The 21,331-nt window shown below is 46.7% G+C and overlaps 1 protein-coding gene across 4 annotated transcripts in view; it reads left to right on the top strand.

Moving 5' to 3' along the window:
- Positions 1-20,720, top strand: part of LOC138802483 (uncharacterized) — a 43,593-nt gene extending 22,873 nt beyond the window's left edge. For 3 of the 4 annotated variants that reach the window (XM_069985856.1, XM_069985854.1, XM_069985857.1), the window contains exons 6-17: positions 9,381-9,599; positions 13,116-13,193; positions 13,285-13,560; positions 14,124-14,342; positions 14,655-14,732; positions 15,582-15,845; positions 16,045-16,260; positions 16,625-16,702; positions 16,946-17,179; positions 17,344-17,562; positions 18,647-18,724; positions 19,246-20,720. In XM_069985856.1, coding sequence (XP_069841957.1) covers positions 9,381-9,599; positions 13,116-13,193; positions 13,285-13,560; positions 14,124-14,342; positions 14,655-14,732; positions 15,582-15,845; positions 16,045-16,260; positions 16,625-16,702; positions 16,946-17,179; positions 17,344-17,562; positions 18,647-18,724; positions 19,246-19,406 — 2,120 coding nt within the window. In that variant the 3' untranslated portion in view covers positions 19,407-20,720. The remainder of the gene's footprint in view (positions 1-9,380; positions 9,600-13,115; positions 13,194-13,284; positions 13,561-14,123; positions 14,343-14,654; positions 14,733-15,581; positions 15,846-16,044; positions 16,261-16,624; positions 16,703-16,945; positions 17,180-17,343; positions 17,563-18,646; positions 18,725-19,245) is intronic. The other variant, XM_069985855.1, reaches the window with a different exon arrangement.
- Positions 20,721-21,331: the final 611 nt, after the last annotated feature.

Raw genomic sequence — 21,331 nt, 5'->3', positions numbered from 1 at the left:
AAAGTGGTACTGCAACTCATAAAGGACATTTTAAATTTGCACAAAAAGGAAGTTTTTTTTTGTTGTTGTTGTTATTCTAAGTGACCTTATATACATAGAAAGCAGACGCTCAGCCGATCTCATTGATAGGTAAGCGGATTGCAACCACTTCCCCATTGAATGTTTATTGTGTCCTTAATCGAATAGTTTTCCTTTCGCTTTTGTAAAAGGTCACAGATTAGATTACAGGGGCTGCGCCTGTCATAGCAAGTCCTCCTAGTCAGCCGGGTATGTAGATCCTGTAATCTGTTCTCTTTGATCAGAATCGGGCATGTTCCTCAGGTTCGGAGGATTCAGCAGTTTGCACCTATGTGATTTCTGACGCACACGTGTGACATGCTCATACATGTGTCACTGTGTACATATAGTTATATCCTGTATTATACTCCAGAGCTGCACTCACTATTCTGCTGGTTGTGTCACATGTGTCTTTTTCCTACACTAGGATGAAATGCTATTGGTTGGACTGATACCAGTTCAGTGGGGACTGGGACCGCCATGGGGTCCTAAGCTGGGCCTAGTGGCATTTCCATGTCCTGTAAGATGCTATGTGGCCAGACAACCTACTGGTGAATGGATGATACAGCTCCGCGGGTGGGAAGTCATGGGCATCACTTACAATTAGGGGGAGATTCCCTGATGAGTCCCATTACTGGCTAGGGGTGCTGGAAATGTGTGGGGTGACCCTATAACATCTGTACCTTAGTGTCTATATATATGAGCACAAGACAATGGAAATAAGCCACTACCAGATAATACCATATTATATACATGACAACCGTCAGTATAGGGGGCGTAAAGGGGGTCTGTGCTGTGCAGTTAAAGGGGGTTTGCAGCTTATTTCCAATGAAGTGAATTGTAATACTACATACAACCTGGTAACAGGGGTGGCGCCGTTTTTACACGTAGCTGTGTTTTTCGTAATGCTGTGTAATCCCTTTAAATGTCATCTATTGTTCTCTGGTATCAGGTCTTTAGACCCCCGGCCCATAATCAATACTTTATATCACCTCCTGTTATATCGCTGCTGCACTATTATAAGCCGAGCACTATAGGTGGAGTAGCCCTTTAGCTCTACAAGGATCTGTCTGGTGACGGTGATGCCCGGCTCTGCCCTGGCACACAAATGGTGTCCCCCTCCAGATGTTGGGTCCTGCAGGAGGGGCTTCCATGCAGCTGTCAGGGCTCTAGTTTCAGTGTGTTGCACTCAGTTCCTTCCCCTCCTCCTCCTGCTGCTACTGGGGGAAGAGAAGTCTGAGCATCCACAGCTCAATCTTTTATCCTCCCCAAACAAGCCCGGCTCTCAGTCTGCTGGAGCCCACAGCCAAGTAATGTGACTCAGCCCTTGTCCTGGAAGCAGCGGCTGCACCAGGCCGGACAAGGACTAGGAGGCGATGGGAGGCTGCTTCTCACGCCGCAGAGCCAGGGGTAAGTACAGGGAACCTCCGCCACACCAGACGCCTTAGAGAGTGCAAGGGGCAGAGCTCTGAGGGTCCTTACTAGATTGTGAGCTCTGAGGGTCCTTACTAGATTGTAAGCTCTGATGGTCCTTAGATTGTGAGCTCTGAGGGTCCTTAGATTGTGAGCTCTGAGGGTCCTTAGATTGTGAGCTCTGAGGGTCCTTAGATTGTGAGCTCTGAGGGTCCTTAGATTGTGAGCTCTGAGGGTCCTTAGATTGTGAGCTCTGAGGGTCCTTAGATTGTGAGCTCTGAGGGTCCTTAGATTGTGAGCTCTGAGGGTCCTTAGATTGTGAGCTCTGAGGGTCCTTAGATTGTAAGCTCTGAGGGTCCTTAGATTGTGAGCTCTGAGGGTCCTTAGATTGTAAGCTCTGAGGGTCCTTAGATTGTGAGCTCTGATGGTCCTTAGATTGTGAGCTCTGAGGGTCCTTAGATTGTGAGCTCTGAGGGTCCTTAGATTGTGAGCTCTGAGGGTCCTTACTAGATTGTGAGCTCTGAGGGTCCTTAGATTGTAAGCTCTGAGGTTCCTTAGATTGTGAGCTCTGAGGGTCCTTAGATTGTGAGCTCTGAGGTTCCTTAGATTGTAAGCTCTGAGGGTACTTAGATTGTGAGCTCTGAGGGTCCTTAGATTGTGAGCTCTGAGGGTCCTTAGATTGTGAGCTCTGATGGTCCTTAGATTGTGAGCTCTGAGGGTCCTTAGATTGTAAGCTCTGAGGGTCCTTAGATTGTAAGCTCTGAGGGTCCTTAGATTGTGAGCTCTGAGGGTACTTAGATTGTGAGCTCTGAGGGTCCTTAGATTGTGAGCTCTGAGGGTCCTTAGATTGTGAGCTCTGAGGGTCCTTAGATTGTGAGCTCTGAGGGTCCTTAGATTGTAAGCTCTGAGGGTCCTTAGATTGTGAGCTCTGAGGGTCCTTAGATTGTGAGCTCTGATGGTCCTTAGATTGTGAGCTCTGAGGGTCCTTAGATTGTGAGCTCTGAGGGTCCTTAGATTGTGAGCTCTGAGGGTCCTTAGATTGTGAGCTCTGAGGGTGCTGACAGTTTCCATCAGTCCTGTCATATCTTTATTGCTTCACTGCTTATGTCTTCTCACTGTCTCGGCTTTTATGGTCCAGCGACTAGAAGCCTGACCAGCAGCAGAGCCCCCCCACTCCTAGAATACCCCTTCCTGGCATCCCTCCTAAATAATTGGGACTTCTGGGACTTGTGGCTCTCCAGCTGCTGCAAAACTACAACTCCCAGCATGCCCCGCAGCCACAGCTGGAGAGATACAGGTGGGAGATCAGTAAGTTCACCTAACATTCTTCTAGAGAAGCCCGGCCCCGGAGTGTGTGTGATGTTGTGCAACATTGTTGCCGCAATATTAAACAGTAACACTCATCCCGGCCTTGTAACCTCTATGTTATTTCCTTCTGGGCTGTTACTAAAAACCAATGTGCAGGAAAACTGCAGTATTACTCCAGAGCTGCACTCACTATTGTGCTGGTGGGGTCACTGTGTACATACATTACATTACTGATCCTGAGTTTCATCCAGTATTGTACTCCAGAGCTGTACTCACTATTCTGCTGGTGGGGTCACTGTGTACATATATTACATTACTGATCCTGAGTTACATCCTGTATTATACCCCAGAGCTGCACTCACTATTCTGCTGGTGGGGTCACTGTGTACATATATTACATTACTGATCCTGAGTTACATCCTGTATTATACCCCAGAGCTGCACTCACTATTCTGCTGGTGGGGTCACTGTGTACATACATTATTGATCCTGAGTTACATCCTGTATTATACCCCAGAGCTGCACTCACTATTCTGCTGGTGGGGTCACTGTGTACATACATTACATTACTGACACTGTACTGATCCTGAGTTACATCCTGTATTATACTCCAGAGCTGCACTCACTATTCTGCTGATGGGGTCACTGTGTACATACATTACATTACTGATCCTGTACTGATCCTGAGTTATATCCTGTATTTCTTACTTCTTACATATAGTCACTTTACAGTGTTTGGGGTACAGACAACACTTCCTAAAATGGGATGCTAAGGGATTTCAGGAATCTGCAGAATTGTGAATGCAGCTCTGGAGTATTTCATACTCTTAGATCACTTTGGAGATGTAGATCCATCCACTTGTTGCTGCCTGGTATTTAATGGGTTAAGCCTATAAAGGGGGGGGGGGGGGGTAGCTGTCAGGAGACACTTGTTGCTTGGGGATCTTTATCCTTCTGGAGCCCGGACTCATTTACATTGTAAGAATAATGGATTTCCAGGCGGCGGCCATGTCTCCTGTCTCCATGACATGTGGCTGCGGAGCACAATGTGAGGGGAAGGACCTGTCATAACTATTATCCCAGCAGGGCCGGAGATAACGCAGCTGTGATCAGTACATACGCCGCCTCCTTGTGGCTGCATGCTGAGACTTGTAGTTCTCCACCAACCACTAGGCCACTGACTTCATCTCTCCATCTTTCTTATGGCAGCCACACACCATGACCACGGTGGTCTCCAACCTGCATACTACTACTCCCAACATGGGTGCCTTTAAGGGATTGTCCACTTTTATACAAAGCCATGTCAAATCTTTCTCCTTTTTAGTACAGATGAAAGTAATGATGTGTAGATCTGGGTATAAATCTGGATGGGGTGCCCCCTATACGAGGAGACCAGTACTATATATAATCACATGACATAGTCAGGGGTCCCATTACAGGTTCTGCTCTGGGGCCCGGGGGCTTCGGGTAACACCTATATATAGATCACATTATATCCATGTAAACTGTAGGGCCCCCGAGTGTTATACCCTGTTTGTCCTGCGGAGGCGCTGATGCGGAAGGAGGTAGATGCAGTGATCAGCTAAGATCCAGGGGGGTCCCTTGTAATCTTGTATATAGACAGAGGTCAATTCAGACCCCCAGCCCATATTTATAACCACTTAAAGGGGTACTCCGGCGAACGAGTTTTACTTTGAAATCAACTGGTGTCAGAAAGTTAAACAGATTAGTAATTTACTTCTATCTACAGCCTTCCAGTACTTATTAGCTGCTGTATGTCCTGTAGAAGTGGTGTATTCTTTCCAATCTGACACAGTGCTCTCTGGTGACACCTCTGTCCATGTCAGGAACTGTCCAGAGCAGCAGCAAATCCCCATAGAAAACCTCTCCTGCTCTGGACAGTTCCTGACATGGACAGAGGTGGCAGCAGAGAGCGCTGTGTCAGACTGGAAATAATTCACCACTTCATGCAGGACATACAGCCGCTGATAAGTACTGGAAGGCTGGAGATTTTTCAGAAGTAGTAATTTACAAATCTGTATAACTTTCTGAATCACAAAAGAAAAAAACGGAGTTCCCCTTTATAGAGACTAAAGCTTGGTCATGTCCAGCTGCAGCCCCTGCGCCTCCTGTATGACGTCACTGAGCTCACAGTTATAAACAACAAGATGCCGATGAGTGATCTTGGCAGCCGCAGAGGGAAGGGTTTGGTGTTGCGGAGGCCGGCCGACTGGTTGGTGTCCTGTGTTGACCGGGGATTTCTCCATTAGCAAAGTCTTGTTTGTGTTGTGGGAGGATGCTGCAATCTACAGACACACAGCCATACAGCGCTCATCCAGAGCTTTCTGGTTCATGAATAGTATTTCAGAACTACAGTAAAGACTGACACAATGCAGCTGGCGGATATAAGTGAGCACATGCCATTCGGGGTCTGTGGAAAGCTGGGTGACCTCCCCGATGGGATCCTGTGTTATTATACCCATATATGATGCTGCTTGGATACAGGAGATGACACATTCTTAGAGCTGCGGGTGTGCGATCTATCAGCTTCCTCCCATCGGTGACACAGCAGTCTGGGGCGTGTGCGGCCTAATACTGTACAGACCGCTATACAGTTACACTATATATAGTATATACTGCAGGAGTGACAGATGGGGAAGGCATAGATTACACTAGTAGAGCTTATATTTAGCTGTTCTGGTCACTGGATGTTACAGGCCTGAAGCCTGAGCTGCACTACTGAGACATTCCGATACTTACATAGAGATCCTAAGTGTTTATATAGGGAACTACCCCAACCTAAAGCTTGTGAATTACCCATAGTGTATGTGACCCCGATCATCACACCCAAATGTGACCAGAGGTCTAAGTAATATGAAACCCAGACCATACTGCACAGCACAGACCCCAGACCAGACCCCAAACTAATACAGACCCTAGACCAGAGCCCTAAACTAATACAGACCCCAGACCTGACCCCTATACTAATACAGACCCCAGACCAGACCCCTAAACTAATACAGACCCCAGACCAGACCCCTAAACTAATACAGACCCCAGACCAGACCCCTAAACTAATACAGACCCCAGACCAGACCCCTAAATTAATACAGACCCCAGACCAGACCCCAAACTAATACAGACCCCAGACAAGACCCCTAAAGTAATACAGACTCCAGACCAGACCCCTAAACTAATACAGACCCCAGACCTGACCCCTATACTAATACAGACCCCAGACCAGACCCCTAAACTAATACAGACCCCAGACCAGACCCCTAAACTAATACAGACCCCAGACCAGACCCCTAAACTAATACAGACCCCAGACCAGACCCCTAAATTAATACAGACCCCAGACCAGACCCCAAACTAATACAGACCCCAGACAAGACCCCTAAAGTAATACAGACTCCAGACCAGACCCCTAAACTAATACAGACCCCAGACCCCTAAACTAATACAGACCCCAGACCAGACCCCAAACCAATACAGACCCCAGACCAGAGCCCTAAACTAATACAGACCCCAGACCAGACCCCCAAACTAATACAGACCCCAGACCTGACCCCTAAACTAATACAGACCCCAGACCAGACCCCTAAACTAATACAGACCCCAGACAAGACCCCTAAAGTAATACAGACTCCAGACCAGACCCCTAAACTAATACAGACCCCAGACAAGACCCCTAAAGTAATACAGACTCCAGACCAGACCCCTAAACTAATACAGACCCCAGACCCCTAAACTAATACAGACCCCAGACCAGAGCCCTAAACTAATACAGACCCCAGACCAGAGCCCTAAACTAATACAGACCCCAGACCCCTAAACTAATACAGACCCCAGACCAGACCCCTAAACTAATACAGACTCCAGACCAGAGCCCTAAACTAATACAGACCCCAGACCAGACCCCTAAACTAATACAGACCCCAGACCCCTAAACTAATACAGACCCCAGACCCCTAAACTAATACAGACCCCAGACCAGAGCCCTAAACTAATACAGACCCCAGACCTGACCCCTAAACTAATACAGACCCCAAACCAGACCCCTAAACTAATACAGACCCCAGACCAGACCCCTAAACTAATACAGACCCCAGACCCCTAAACTAATACAGACCCCAGACCAGACCCCTAAACTAATACAGACCCCAGACCAGACCCCTAAACTAATACAGACCCCAGACCAGACTCCTAAACTAATACAGACCCCAGACCAGACTCCTAAACTAATACAGACCCCAGACCAGACCACCAAACTAATACAGACCCCAGACCAGACCCCTAAAGTAATACAGACCCCAGACCAGACCCCTAAACTAATACAGACCCCAGACCAGAGCCCTAAACTAATACAGACCCCAGACCCCTAAACTAATACAGACCCCAGACCAGAGCCCTAAACTAATACATAGTCCAGCCCAGTCATTGCCTGTGGCAGGGCCCCTCTTCTTGGGGCCATATGCTCTCCCCTCTTCCCAGGGCAGTTGGGAGACCTGGTAGAGACCTGGTGGGGAAACTTATCCCTGATTTATCTCCTACACCAGTGATGGCTAACCCGACATCCAGCTGTTGCAAAACTACAACTTCCATCATGCCTGGGCAGCCAAAGCCATATGTTTGGTTGTTCAGGCATGATGGGAATTGTAGTTTTGCAACAGCTGGAGTGTCGGGTTAGCCATCACTGTCCTACACCAACACAAAGTGGCAAAAGTGCAGAATGCCTCCTTTTTGCACAAAAAATCTTGCACAGACTTCCAGTTTGCACATTTATTTATTTGCTAAAAACACAAAGTTGTGCAAACAAAATGTGCAATGCGGCTGCTCTGCTTTAGTGCAGGCGATGATAAATCCCACATAGTGACAGTCACATACGAGGACATTGCTATAGCTGGTGCTATGAGGTCAGAGCTGGGGGACACCCCTCACAGTGTAATCCCTGCGCCCCACCCTGCATTGTGTTACATGACCCGCGCTCCGCTCTGTACCTGTGAAATCCTTGTGTCACGGTGAAATCCGCCACCATGACAGACAATTAACAGCAACGGGGTGTAGATTCATGTCAGGACAGGGCTTACATGGGCGTATCGATGCTCTTATAGCAGTGGATTAACCCCTTATATGCTGGGGGACATGGCTGTATATGCCACACAGCTTTCCCATGTCCCATCTTCCATTCGGGAGCCTAGGAAAGCTGGGTGACAGCCATAATGCTGACTGTATTGGTTGCCACCAGGCTTTCCAGGGAGCACAGCATCAGAGAGTGTTCTACATTAGGAAGGAATCTCCAGTAGTATATAGAGTATATAGATCCCCCCCCCCCTTCTTGCAGCTCGGTCGGCTTCCTAGTATGGACTGTGTGTATGTGGGGGGAGACTCGTCCATCTGAAGCCCCTTGGAGATTCCTTACAGTACAATGTAGTGATTCATCCGTAGCCGGTGACTGTGGTGATTGGAATGACGTGGGCCGCCTTAAGGAAAGCCCAAATCTGCCTGTAATGTTCTGCAGAGTCTGCAGGGTGTGGGCCGTCTGCGAGCCCATAGTGATCCCAGATCCCAGAATAGCGGCTGGAATGTAGGGCTGCATTCACACGGTCTATCTGATCTCCATCCCAGGTAGCCATACTGTATACTGTGGTGTACACCAGCAGGCAACATTCGTTTCAGTGGCTCCAATGGCGCCATCTAGTGGCAACTAATTCGGGTCATTTAACAGAACTCCACAGCGCAGAAGAAAGTGGCCCGATTTATGCCACTAAAAAATGGCGCCCCCTGCTGTATGTCACAGTATACGCTGGCATCCTGGGTGTCAGCGGACACCAATGACGGACATCAAAAGCCTTACAACCTTATCTTGGGCAAACGCTACTTAAGAGGTGTTCTAGTAGTGATAATGTGACCCTATTACATTCATGTGACCCTAACGGGCAGCGGGCACCTACTGGGACCCTTTCTCTTTAGTTAGAATCCGATGCCCTGGTTCTTGGTTCTCTAGGATTATCTTCGTCATTGGCAAGGATGGCTGCCCACTGGCTGCAATGGGATACCCACCGGTAATGAAGGCTTCTATGGACAGAACTGTTTCTTATAATCCTATCTCACTATGAACAATTCCTTTAAGGAGCTTCTTAAAGAGACAGTATCATAAGTCTAAGGACTTGTAGAAATCTTGGAGAGAACATGTTATTTTCCCCTTATTCCTTCTATTGCAAAGGGTGGAGCTAGATGGGTCTGGTCCCTAACTGCAGAAGGGGCAGCGGGGGAGAGCTCCTGCTATGGCCGGGTGCCTTACAGATAGAAAGTGGTTTGCAAGATTGTGATTAAGGTTGCCTTTGCCTCCTGAGCATAAGGCAGGAGATCCCCCCCCCCCACCAAGAGATTCCCCCCAAACAGAGTGCACCCCACTTTTCTTCAGAAGTCATATAACGTGATTCCGTCTTATTTGACCCAAGGAAGCTGCAGTAAATCACACTCAGATCTTCTTGCGTCCATGTGGATACTCCAGGGAAGGGAACAGGACGTTACTAATATCTTCTGAGGTCCGTGGATCGGACTATGTCCGTGACTCACACAGCATCTTTTTCTTTTAGGTACTGAAGGAAACCAGTTTGAGAGAGACTTTGTGTCGGCCCATAACATATACAGGAGGAAACACGGCGCCCCTCCACTGCAGCTCAACCGAGACCTCTGCCGCTCAGCACAGGCCTGGGCGGACCACCTGCTGTCCATCCGGACCCTCAAACACAGCGGGACGGACCATGGAGAGAACCTGTACTACAAATACAGCTCCAGCACCCGAGAGCTCCCAGGTAATCCCTGCAGATACCAGATCACCATAGTCCTGCAGAAAATCCTCAGCCCCATCACTACTTTTGCTTATAGGTTCACACCGAGGAATTGAAGAGGAATCCGCTCCTATTTCAGCTTGAAATGACTCCCGTAAAATATGTACAGAGAATTTACATGTCAATTCTTTGGGTGGATTCTGCTAGAGGGATCCGATAGAAGTCTATGGGGGCTTAAATTCTGCTTGCATTCTGCTTTAATTCCGCTTGCATTCTGCTCCTATTCTGCCAGAGCTGAATAGGCGTAGAATTTCAAGCAGAAAACTTTCCTCTACAATTCCTCGCTGAATACTCGCCTGTGAACATACCCTTAGGATCAATAGGTCTTAAAGGGGTAGTTCACAAATAAAATGTTTTCTTTTAAATCAACTAGTGCCAGAAAGGTATATAGATTTGTAATTTACTTCTACTTAAAAATCTCAAAACTTCCCATACTTATCAGCTGCTGTATGTGTGTCGGGCCGCGGGGAGGCAGCAGCAAAGCAGGGGGCATATGTTGGAGAGGAGGGGGCACTACACAGGCAAAAAGTGGGACCAGCTGGCCACCCCTGAGCGCTGGTTCGACAAGTATAGATAGAACTTCACAGTTTTGGCTACAACAGTCTTTTGTTCAAAGGGATGAAACTCCAGCAGGAAGGTAGATACACAGCAACCACATACGCTTTAGAAGATATATATATATACAGTGTGTGTGTGTGTGTGTGTGTGTATGTGTGTGTGTGTGTGTATATATATATATATATATATATATATATATATATGGAGAGGCCTGATAAGACTTGACAATCTTTACAAGTACAATAGAGCTTTGTAATACAGGAGCACACTGGAGCAATACTGAGGCTTATTACGGCCGATAATCGCTTTGTGTATAGAAGACAACGACATGCACAATGTCTGCTGATCATTGTCTTCCAACTTTTTAAAACATCAGCGATCTACATAGCAGTGATCTGCTGCCGTGGCTCGATGTAATAACCGTTATCCTCTGGGCTGCCCGAATGATCTAGCGATCACCCGGGCAGCCCTCCCGCACTTACCCGCTCACTGATGGCATGTGTAATAGTGTCGGCAGTGGGCGGGGAATGAGGACCAAGCAAGCGCTGACAGGTCGCCGCTCACTTGCTCCTTCTAATTGCCCCGTGAAATAGGGGCTTTAGTTGTAGAGCGTGGGTCAATTAGGATACTGCGGCAACGGATTAGGGGTCTATTTAGGCACAGTGGCTCGGCTGAGGCTGTCACAAGCAAGTCCTGAATCCATAGGAAAGGACATCTGCTGATACTACTATGTGGGCACAGTGACATGCTATAGAGATTATAGGTCCACCTAGTGGAAGAGCTAGTTGTCCTGGAGACCCTTTAAGGACATGCTAGCAAGTTACAGTAGACACTCTGCCTTTGCACTTGTCTAAACTACTGACATGGCTAGGATCTAGTAGACAGAAGGAAATACAGAAGTCCCACACAAGGCTCATGGCGGCAGGTCAGGACCGGGAGGCACATGGTCAGCAGGTTCTGCGATGTTGCCCTTGTTCATACTCTCTGGCAATACAAGGCCACAACTGAGAACTAAACCCATAAGTTCCACCCCACTATATATATATATATATATATATATATATATATATATATATGGCTAACAGAAGTGGATCTGATTGGCTAATACACTTAGAATAACCCTCTGTGATAGGATAGAGCCCCTGAGGTAACTAGCTCAGGGATTGGTTAGCAAAATATCAGAAGACAGTGGCAGGAAATACACACTCAATAATAGAGACATCAGTTAACCCTTGTGTACTTTTAGCTATCACACCTGTTTAGGAAAGACAGTGGACTCCTCTCTGGGACACTGCATATATCCTGCAGGAAGGGGTGTATTCTTTCCAGTCTGACACAGCGCTCTCTGCTGCCACCTCTGTCCATGTCAGGAACTGTCCAGAGCAGGAGAGGTTTTCTATGGGGATTTGCTGCTGCTCTGGACAGTTCCTGACATGGACAGAGGTGGCAGCAGAGAGCGCTGTGTCAGACTAGAGAGAATACACTTCCTGCAGCACATATAGCAGCTGATAAGTACTGGAAGAATTGGTATTTGTAAATACAAGTAAACTACAAATCTATAGCACTTTCTGGCACCAGTTGATTGAAGAAAAAAATTTTTTGGGGGTGACCAACCCGTTTTAAGGGACTGTGTGGCTTAGTGGGTTGGGGGTCCATGTTTTACTAGCAGAGCAGGTTGAGACTATAAGTAATGTCTCCCACTCATGACACATCTGAATAGACACCATGTAATGGTGCAGGAGATTTGATCACATGTCAGGTTCCTCCACCGGTGATTGCTATAAAGCCTATGTACGTCGCACCCTCTCAGGCCTTAGTATAACATATGACACCATTTATAGCCCGGCTCCCTCTATGACAATGTTTTCCTTTCACTTGCATTTCGGATTGAAGGGGAAGTCCAGCCAGTGATAAAATAGTTATCATCCGGGGTCCCCCGATCCTGAGAATAAAGGTGCTGGTGTAGGGCTGGGCCCCCTTCTGCACACTGTGTGACCTCTGTGACCCCTGTGTGCTCTGGGTGTGTTGGGTAACCTGCAGTATTACGGAGCATCAACATTATCCTGTGTGTATTCATAACCCATACAAATGTAATCATCATGAGGCCCGGCCCGGCCATGGCGCAGAGTCAGCTCTGCTTCATAAAGGAATTGGCAGCACATTCGCTGAACCGCGGCCAAGTTGCTTTCAACAACATAAGTGAAGCGGTGTAGGTGGTTACCGTATAACGTGTTACTGATCCACGTGTGATATTATAAGCTTATAAAGTCCTGACTTTTTCTATTATAACTAGAGTTCAGCGGAGAGGCTGTGTGCATACTTCTTTTTATGTTCTTTCTTTGGTTATGAGTATATAGATTTTCTAAGATAGTGTATTGGCACTCCTTGCACTTTATCTAGCCAGTCATGGAAAATATGGATACAACCATAGGCCATAGGCTGTTTCCATGTTTTCAAGGACTCCTTAGAGCGGCATCCAACCTCTGTTGCCGCGAGGAATTAAATGCCAGGGGTTTCGGTTTCGGAGGTTGTTGCCAAACCTGAACAGTTTAGCATCTCCGCTCAACACTAGGCAGGAGCAGTATCAGAACCAGGCACAGCGGGGGATTGGATAGAGGGTAAGGAGTTAGACCCCTGTCCATCTATAATCCAGTCATAATCCAGTCTCCAGTAAGTCCAGGTTCCTTCTATATCACTGTCCCTTCACATCCCAAACCTTTGATCCACCACCCAGCTGCCATCTTACTCTCCATCTAGTAGCAGTGATGAGTAGTTCTGGTGGGATGTATGGGTGTACATGAGGCATTCATGTTGTTTCCAGGTAGGAGGCCTTTCTAACGTGAGGTTCTAGAAGGAGATGAGGGAAACAAACCTCCATAATAATAAGTCTTAGCTCTAGAATCTTGTTTTTCCATTCATCAGGTCAGGAGGCCGTTGACTCGTGGTACGATGAGATAAAGAACTATGATTTCGGAAGGCCGGGGTTCCGCAGTAACACAGGTAGGCTTTAGTATCTGGAATAGTTTGGGGCTATATACATTCAATGTTGTCCTCCCCCTCCTCCTTCTCACTTTTGTCTTCTGTGATGAAGGTCACTTCACCCAAGTTGTCTGGAAAGACTCGAAAGAAGTTGGCGTTGGCGTAGCGACAGATGGAAGTGGTCTTTTCTTTGTGGTGGGACAGTACAACCCGGCGGGAAACATCACCAACCCTGGTTACTTTGAGAGGAACGTTCTGCCCTCAGGAACAGCCCCATCAGCATCGGACAATGATGGATCCGGCTCACGGTGGAAACCAAGTGCCAACAAGTCACCGGAGCCTGAGAAGACAAGTGATCGAAAGCCTATAGCAATGGTTGGCCGGCAAGGTAAGACGCTTAGATAGGTGGAACATTGGGGGTCTACATGATCACTTCTCATGGTTCCTCCAGAATTTACTGTCTTCTGTTGGGTCTTCAGACTTCTTAAAGGGAAACAAATCTAACCTGCTGATGGCTCCCTATTGCGTACAGAGAATTGAGGATGAGGGTTACTCACTTACCTTCATCCATGTTGTTTCTGTGCATTTCGAAGTTTAATTCTCCATCTAGTAAGGTCATTTGGTGCAACCTGCTAAGTATCAGCAGGTTAGATTAGTCGACCCTGCTGAAAGTTTCCCTTTAATAGTAGACGAACACTTTGATTGTCCACATCTGTCTTGGTCAACTTTTTTGGGGGTGATGTCAAAATGCAATGGGGTTAAGTGTTCTTCTGGAAAGTACAGCTAAGGAGCCAACCACCATGTTCTCAAGAGTCTATGGCAACACCAAGTCTTTTCATTTTCAAAAAATTTCCACCATGGACTCTCTAGAGCCCACCGGAGGGCAGGTCCATGGTGAAGTTACGGGTGGAGTCTTTCTTTGCAATAATCTTTGCATGTTATATTTCTCAGCAGTAAAACTCAGCACTTTTGAGCAAGAAGCCCTGGACGCTCACAACAAGTATCGGCGGCTGCATGGAGCTCCCCCCCTCCAGCTCACCCGGGAATTGTGTGAATCCAGTCAGAAGTGGGCCGACCACCTTCTGTCCATCAACGCACTACAGCACAGCAACACCAACCATGGAGAGAACCTCTGGTACAAGTGGAACTCAAGCGTCAGAGACGCATCAGGTGAGGACTCCACCATACAGGCGACGTTGGAAGAATTGCCAGGAAACTTTTTGGATGCCCCCCATTTTTCCTATGAGGGGAACATAAGTAAAACATCTATGATAACCTGGTGCAGCATGAAATCCTGCTTCATCCATGGGCATTGAACCCACTCTTGTCCTTGGGCATGTACGCTGTTTTTTTTAGTTTCTTTGTATGTTTTTTAGGCTCTGAGGTTGTACACTGTTTTTTTTTTTTACTGCTTCTCAGTATGTTCTTTAGTCTCCAAGTTTGTACGCTGTTTTTATGAGAGTTTCTTTGTATGTTCTTTAGGCTCCGAGGTTGTGGATACTTGGTACAACGAGATAAAGGACTACAACTTTAGCAAGCCTGGTTTCCAGACCAACACAGGTGGGGATCCCAGTATTTCCAATAGTTATTCCGTAGGGAGCGGTCCAGCTGTCACATCAAGGACCCAGACTAGGACAACCGATCAAGTCCTACAGTTCAGTCCGCAGGAGAGTGCAGTACATTGAAGACCTAGAAGAGTGACTGTGTGGACCCCGAAGCCCCTTTGTCTTCCTTTCTATAATACTATGAATAATAACTAGTGGGATCCCTGCTACAGATATGGTGGCCCAGGAGCTTCACCTCTGATGGTTCTCAGTGAGGGGTTCTCCTATCCATCTATGAATGTATGTGACTGTGTGTAGTAATTATATTCTGTGCATTTTCCAAATGGATTTGGTTAATAAACTATAATTATCCAATGACGAACATTCTGCCGGTCACTAATGGAAACAGTCAACAAGTTTATCACCCCCCAAACAGCTGAGCTTCTATCCAGCAGGGGGCAGCAGGACTTTCCTACAACAGATGACAGGACAGAACATATAATGCATCAGAGTAACAGAGTACAGACACTGAACAAGCAGGCAATGCTGGAAGATTATTCTTAATACATTTGTAAACTGGTATACAGATCTGCAAATTGCTTCTACTTAAAAATCTCCAGTCTTCCAGTACTTATCAGCTGCTGTATGTCCTGCAGGAAGTGGTGTATTATTTTTAGTCTGACACAGTGCTCTCTGCTGCCACCTCTGTCCATGTCAGGAACTGTCCAGAGCAGGAGAGGTTTTCTATGGGGCTTTGCTGCTGCTCTGGACAGTTCCTGACATGGGTGGCCTTAGATGTAGCTTGGTCTTGATGGAAGGATCTTCCATTGATAATGACATAGCTGAACCGCTTTGTCCCTTTCAGGTCACTTTACGCAGGTGGTTTGGAAGGACTCTCGAGAAGTTGGCATTGCCAAGGCTGTGGATGGTAAAGGGATGGTGATCGCAGTAGCACAATACAGTCCGGCCGGGAACATCACCAACCCGGGCTACTTCCAGAAGAATGTTCTGCCCAAGGGAACCCCAGTGACGGAGTCCGCTACAAGCCCCAGTGACCGCGGGCCGTCCTCCACCAGCACCACCTATTATCTGCCCGCACGCGGGGGGGAGTCCTCATCATCATCTACAGGTAACGTAGAAAAGATCTGTATGGTGTAGACTTGACTGGAATCGGTGGATGTGGATGAGGGGCTGTTGGGTAGACCACCAGTCCTGTGGCCTGGACCATAGTGTTGCTTCTAGAGGGGGGTTCAGAGTTTTTAGTGTGGGGGAGGGGATTGACCAATAGTCCCCATACCTGGTCACTGACTCTGTGTTTCATTACTCAGTGGACTCAAGAACATTTGCGCAGGAGTTCCTGAAGGCGAACAACGCTTACCGCTCCCAACACGGGGCCAAGCCCCTGCAGCTGAACAGCCGCATTAGTCAAGACGCCCAGAAGTGGGCGGAGCATCTCCTAACCTTAAAGACGTTGAAGCACAGTGACACCTCCTGCGGAGAGAATATTTGGGCTAAAACGGGAAGTCCGTCCATCACTGTGACAGGTCAGGGCCACTTTTCACAATCTAGGCCTTCTGGACTGGGACACCTTAAAGGGGGTGTCCACAACTAGTAAAGCATAACTGCTGTCTTCCGAAAACAGTGCCACATCTGTCCTCAGGTTATGTGTGGTACATAAATGGAACTAAGCTGCAGCACCAGACACAGTGTATTTTTTTTTTTTTAAAAAAAGGTGCTTTGTGGCACTTTGAGTTGAATTGCTTCTGCCATCTGGTGGTCATCAGTGGAATTACAATTTTTTTTTACCTTTGCTGTGTGGTTCTCCATTGCCATCTGGTGGTTACCAATGTAATTGCAGTATTGACATCATAGTGATAATTTTTTTTTTTTTTTTTTTCTTTATTTCAGGACAAGAGGTTGCGGACAGCTGGTACAAAGAAGAGAAGAACTACAATTTCTCCAAGCCAGGACACCAGCCAGATACAGGTACCTGATGCTGATTGAATGTTTTTGAGCAGTATTTATTACATTGGCTTATGCTGCCATCTGGTGATCAATGTGTGCAATGCAGCTATGTCTACAACTCAATTTTTTTTAAAGGAACACTCCAAGCAAACTGATATACGGTACATTGTTATGCCTGTTACATGGCCTTAGAGGGAGGAGCAGGATACAGACTTTGTATTGCTGCCTCCTTCACATCTCTCATCTCTTTGCCTCATTCCTCAGGACATTTTACCCAGATGGTATGGAAGGCGTCCAAGGAGGTTGGAGTGGGTGTCGCATCCAGCGGAAAGGGAATGTTCATTGTTGTAGCCCAGTACCACCCTTGTGGTAACATCACCAACCCTGGGTTTTATGGCCGTAATGTCCTGCCCCGGGGCTCCAGGATAACTGATGACGATGATGATGAAGATGGTTTTGTGAAGGATTCGGCTCCTAATGGTGTCATCGCTATTCCAGGTGAGATATGATATGAGACGCACTAGAGAACCTATAATAATAATCCTTTAGTCCAACATAAATGGGACCTGATAGCTGCTGGATTATCAGATGTCAGACAGAAGGGTGGGGGCGGGGCTGTGACAACTTCATTGACTTCATTGTTATTGCTTTTTAACTTCCAGATAAAGACCTTAAAACATTCCGGAAAGATCTACTAAATGAGCACAACAAGTACAGACGCTTGCACGGAGCGGGAACCCTGCAGCTCAGCACGGCACTGACCCAGGAAGCCCAGAAGTGGGCCGATCACCTAGTGGGGGTCCGCGCTCTCCAGAACAGCTCTACAGAACACGGGGAGAACCTCTGGTACCGCTGGGGCACAGACACCAGCCTGCCCACTGGTATGTGTAAAGGGGAAACCACCAAAGTCCTCACCTGAAAGCTTAGATTAGGGCTCCAGAAATATACATTTCATTCACTTGGGGTGTAGGAGGTAACCGGAGGAGAATTTTTGCCTCTTCTGAAATACTAAACCATGTACGACAATAATACAGTCACATAGATACCAAATAATACTGCTAGATGTGAAGCAAATATTATCCCCATACATAGTAATATCATATTGTACTATACAATACCAAGACAATACTAGACGTGGAGAAAATATTATCCTCAAAATACCAAGGACAATAATACCACCACAGTATACCCACATAATACCGCCATATCATACCCACATAATACAACACCATCATACCCACATAATACCACTGCATTATACCCACATAATACCGCCATATCATACCCACATAATACAACACCATCATACCCACATAATACCACTGCATTATACCCACATAATACCGCCATATCATACCCACATAATACAACACCATCATACCCACATAATACCACTGCATTATACCCACATAATACAACACCATCATACCCACATAATACCACTGCATTATACCCACATAATACAACACCATCATACCCACATAATACCACTGCATCATAACCACATAATACCACCGCATCATAACCACATAATACCACCGTATCATAACCACATAATACCACTGCATCATACCCACATAATACCACTGCATCATAACCACATAATACAGCCATATCATACCCACATAATACAACACCATCATACCCACATAATACCACTGCATTATACCCACATAATACCACTGCATTATACCCACATAATACAACACCATCATACCCACATAATACCACTGCATCATAACCACATAATACTGCCATATCATACCCACATAATACCACCGCACAGCATATGGGAGGCTGGGGAGGGAGACAATGTCTTATTGTTTCACCATAGGTTTCAATGGTGCATCCTGAGGACATGGATGTAGCTGGAAGGGCGTCCTGCAGCAGGTGCCCTGGATATAAGCTAGCTACGCCATTCTAGTATCGTACATATTATATCATTACATCCTTCTATTATCACAGGGAAAGAAGTGGGAGAATCCTGGTACAATGAGATTACAAAGTACAACTTCAGCAACCCCGGATTCCAGAGCGGATCAGGTGAGCGGATCCAACCCCCCCTGCCCCCCCCCCCCCCCCAACCACATGGCAGAGTACTGTGCCATATGTGGCCCCGCCTCCATCACACAGTCTGGTCATGGCCACGCCCCTGAGCTTGCTTTACAATGATTGGGCAATCAGAGGGGAGGAGCATAGCAACCATTTACTAGTGACTGTAATGGGGTTATCCGCCATCTTGTCCATAGGAAGTGTAAGGCCAGGGGTTCCTATTTCCCAGGGGTGGGAACAGCTGTATATACTAGAATAATTGGACACTGTTTGGCAATATTATTTGGGCACTATATGGCTATAATATGTGGGGTGCTGTGTGGATGTATTATGTGGCATCGTATGGCAGTATTTGGGTCAACCAGTTGTGTCTGGGACTGTCTGGTATTTATTTAAATGGAGCTGATATGTGATACCAGACACGGCCTGAAGAGAATAGTGGCGCTGTTTCTGTAAGGAAGCCGCCATGTTTTTCTAACCTTACAACTTCTGTGTATCCATCATCTCTCCAGGTAACTTCACCCAGATGATCTGGAAAGGCTCCACCCAGGCCGGGTTTGGACTGAGCACCGACAATAAAGGAATGTACATCGCCGTCGGCTTCTACGACCCCGCCGGTAACATCGCCAACAAAGGGTACTTCGAGGACAACGTGCTGCCTAAAAAAAAGTGACCTGGAGCCACCACCCCTAACATTGAGCACTCACTTGACTTATCGAATGCTTCAGAGCGCCCTCTAGTGACAGGGGCCCCTTACTACAAGTGTCAGGGATAAATGTGTAATTGCATGGTACGAGTCTATGGGAGATGGAACTATCACACATATAGCTAAATGAAGGGCATGTCTATAAAGGGGAAGAATGGGGGAAACTCAATTAAAAAAAAAAAAAAGCGCTCCATGTTGTGTCCAATACTCACCTAGATCTGCACATCTGCTTGTAGAGAATGTATTATGCCTATGTTACCATTAGTCATACCCCCATTCTGATAGGCTCCTCCCCTTTGGGGCGTAATATGCAAGGGGCATGAGGCATGATCTGTACGATGTCTGAATTATGAAGGAAATTAGCTTAAATTGCACTGGGAGGCCTATAGAGGGCGCCATGGGGTATCATGATCTCTTTTTGGAGCTGTCATGGCGGTTGTTTTGTCATCCATCATGGCGGGGGTTAACCCTGCTATGTCTGTGCCATCTAGCCTCTCCCAGCTCTTGTGGCTGTATATAACAGATGGAGGTGGCCTAAAGGTGAATGATGTCTGTAGTCCTAATGCTTAGGCCAAAGCCAACATGGCTGCCTCATGAAGTGACACAGGGACATCTGAGGGGTCCGAAGGGTGAAGGAAGTCAATTAACCACTATTTGAAAAATAATTTCTTAAAGGAATTTTCCATTTTGAAAAGTTCCCATAGTTGAAAATTCTCCTGGTTGTCACCAGGATTCAGTCAGCAGTATGTTGTCAGACCCACCCCCCACCGACATATCTGAAAGGTCACAATAGTCAAATTAGTGGGGGTCCACTTGTCGTGAAAATAAGAGGTTGTGCCCCCCATTTATTAGATAGGGGGCTGCAAACTATAAGTTACCAAAATGACTCCATCCAAAGCCGGGGCATAGAAAGAAGAGGAGGGGCCCCCCGGGTCACACCCGCCTGTTTGTTAACAGTTCAGAGAGTCCTGCACAGGACCAACCAGGACTGGGCTCCCCATCTCCGAGGGCCCCATAGTCTTCCTCTGTGGCACATATAACCTTGATCCGCAATGCTTCTGCGGTTAACCATTTCCGCACAGGGTCCGTAACCAGCAAAGGATCAAGAATTTTAATCTGAGTTTAAAATTTAAAAATTTTTTTTTGTCTTGTTGTTTATACCACTATCTGGACGAGGTACGAAGATTCTGTCTGCCCGACCACTAATACTTCGGTCTTAATTTGTTACCACTGTTACTACAGGCTGTAAGTGCTTTTTCTATTAAAAACATTTTTGTTTTATCCGTTTCATTTCTTTCTAACAAAAAAAAAAAAAAAGTTTCCAAATTTTATCAGTATATGAATTTTTTTTTTTAAAGTTTCATTATGATTTATTTATTTTCTTCCCATGAGTCTGTGCACACTATGGAATCACAACGGAAAACCTATTCTATGCCCGGGCGGATTCCGCCCTCCGTCCAAAGAATTAACCTGTTTAATTCTTTTGGACGCTCAGCGGAATCCGCCCGTGCATAGAATGGAGTCTATGGCACGGGCGGAGACGCACGCGGCCACCAGAGTCCACGAGCGGGTGAGAGCTGCGGAATCCGCAACAGGTTTTCCGTTGCGATTCTGTAGTGCCCATTTACCATAATTCTGGAAAGTCTTTAGTGCAGCGCCCTTCTCAGATCTGGCCATAGCATCTCCATAGATCAGGCCTCCAAACATCTTCAGTGGATTTACTTGTGTGCTTTGTCCCTACATTGTCCTTATATTCTCTGCTCCTAGAGCAGTCAGTAACAGAAGGTCTCTTTCCCCCTGCACTGTGGATGTTTGCTCAATGTGATCAGTAATATACATGAATGATACAATGATCTGTGTGTTATTACTTTGGTTACATTGATTTATCAAAC

This window comes from Dendropsophus ebraccatus, chromosome 10 (genome assembly GCF_027789765.1).
Source record: "Dendropsophus ebraccatus isolate aDenEbr1 chromosome 10, aDenEbr1.pat, whole genome shotgun sequence".
Lineage (NCBI taxonomy): Eukaryota > Metazoa > Chordata > Amphibia > Anura > Hylidae > Dendropsophus > Dendropsophus ebraccatus.
This window is presented reverse-complemented; position numbering and strand designations above follow the sequence as displayed.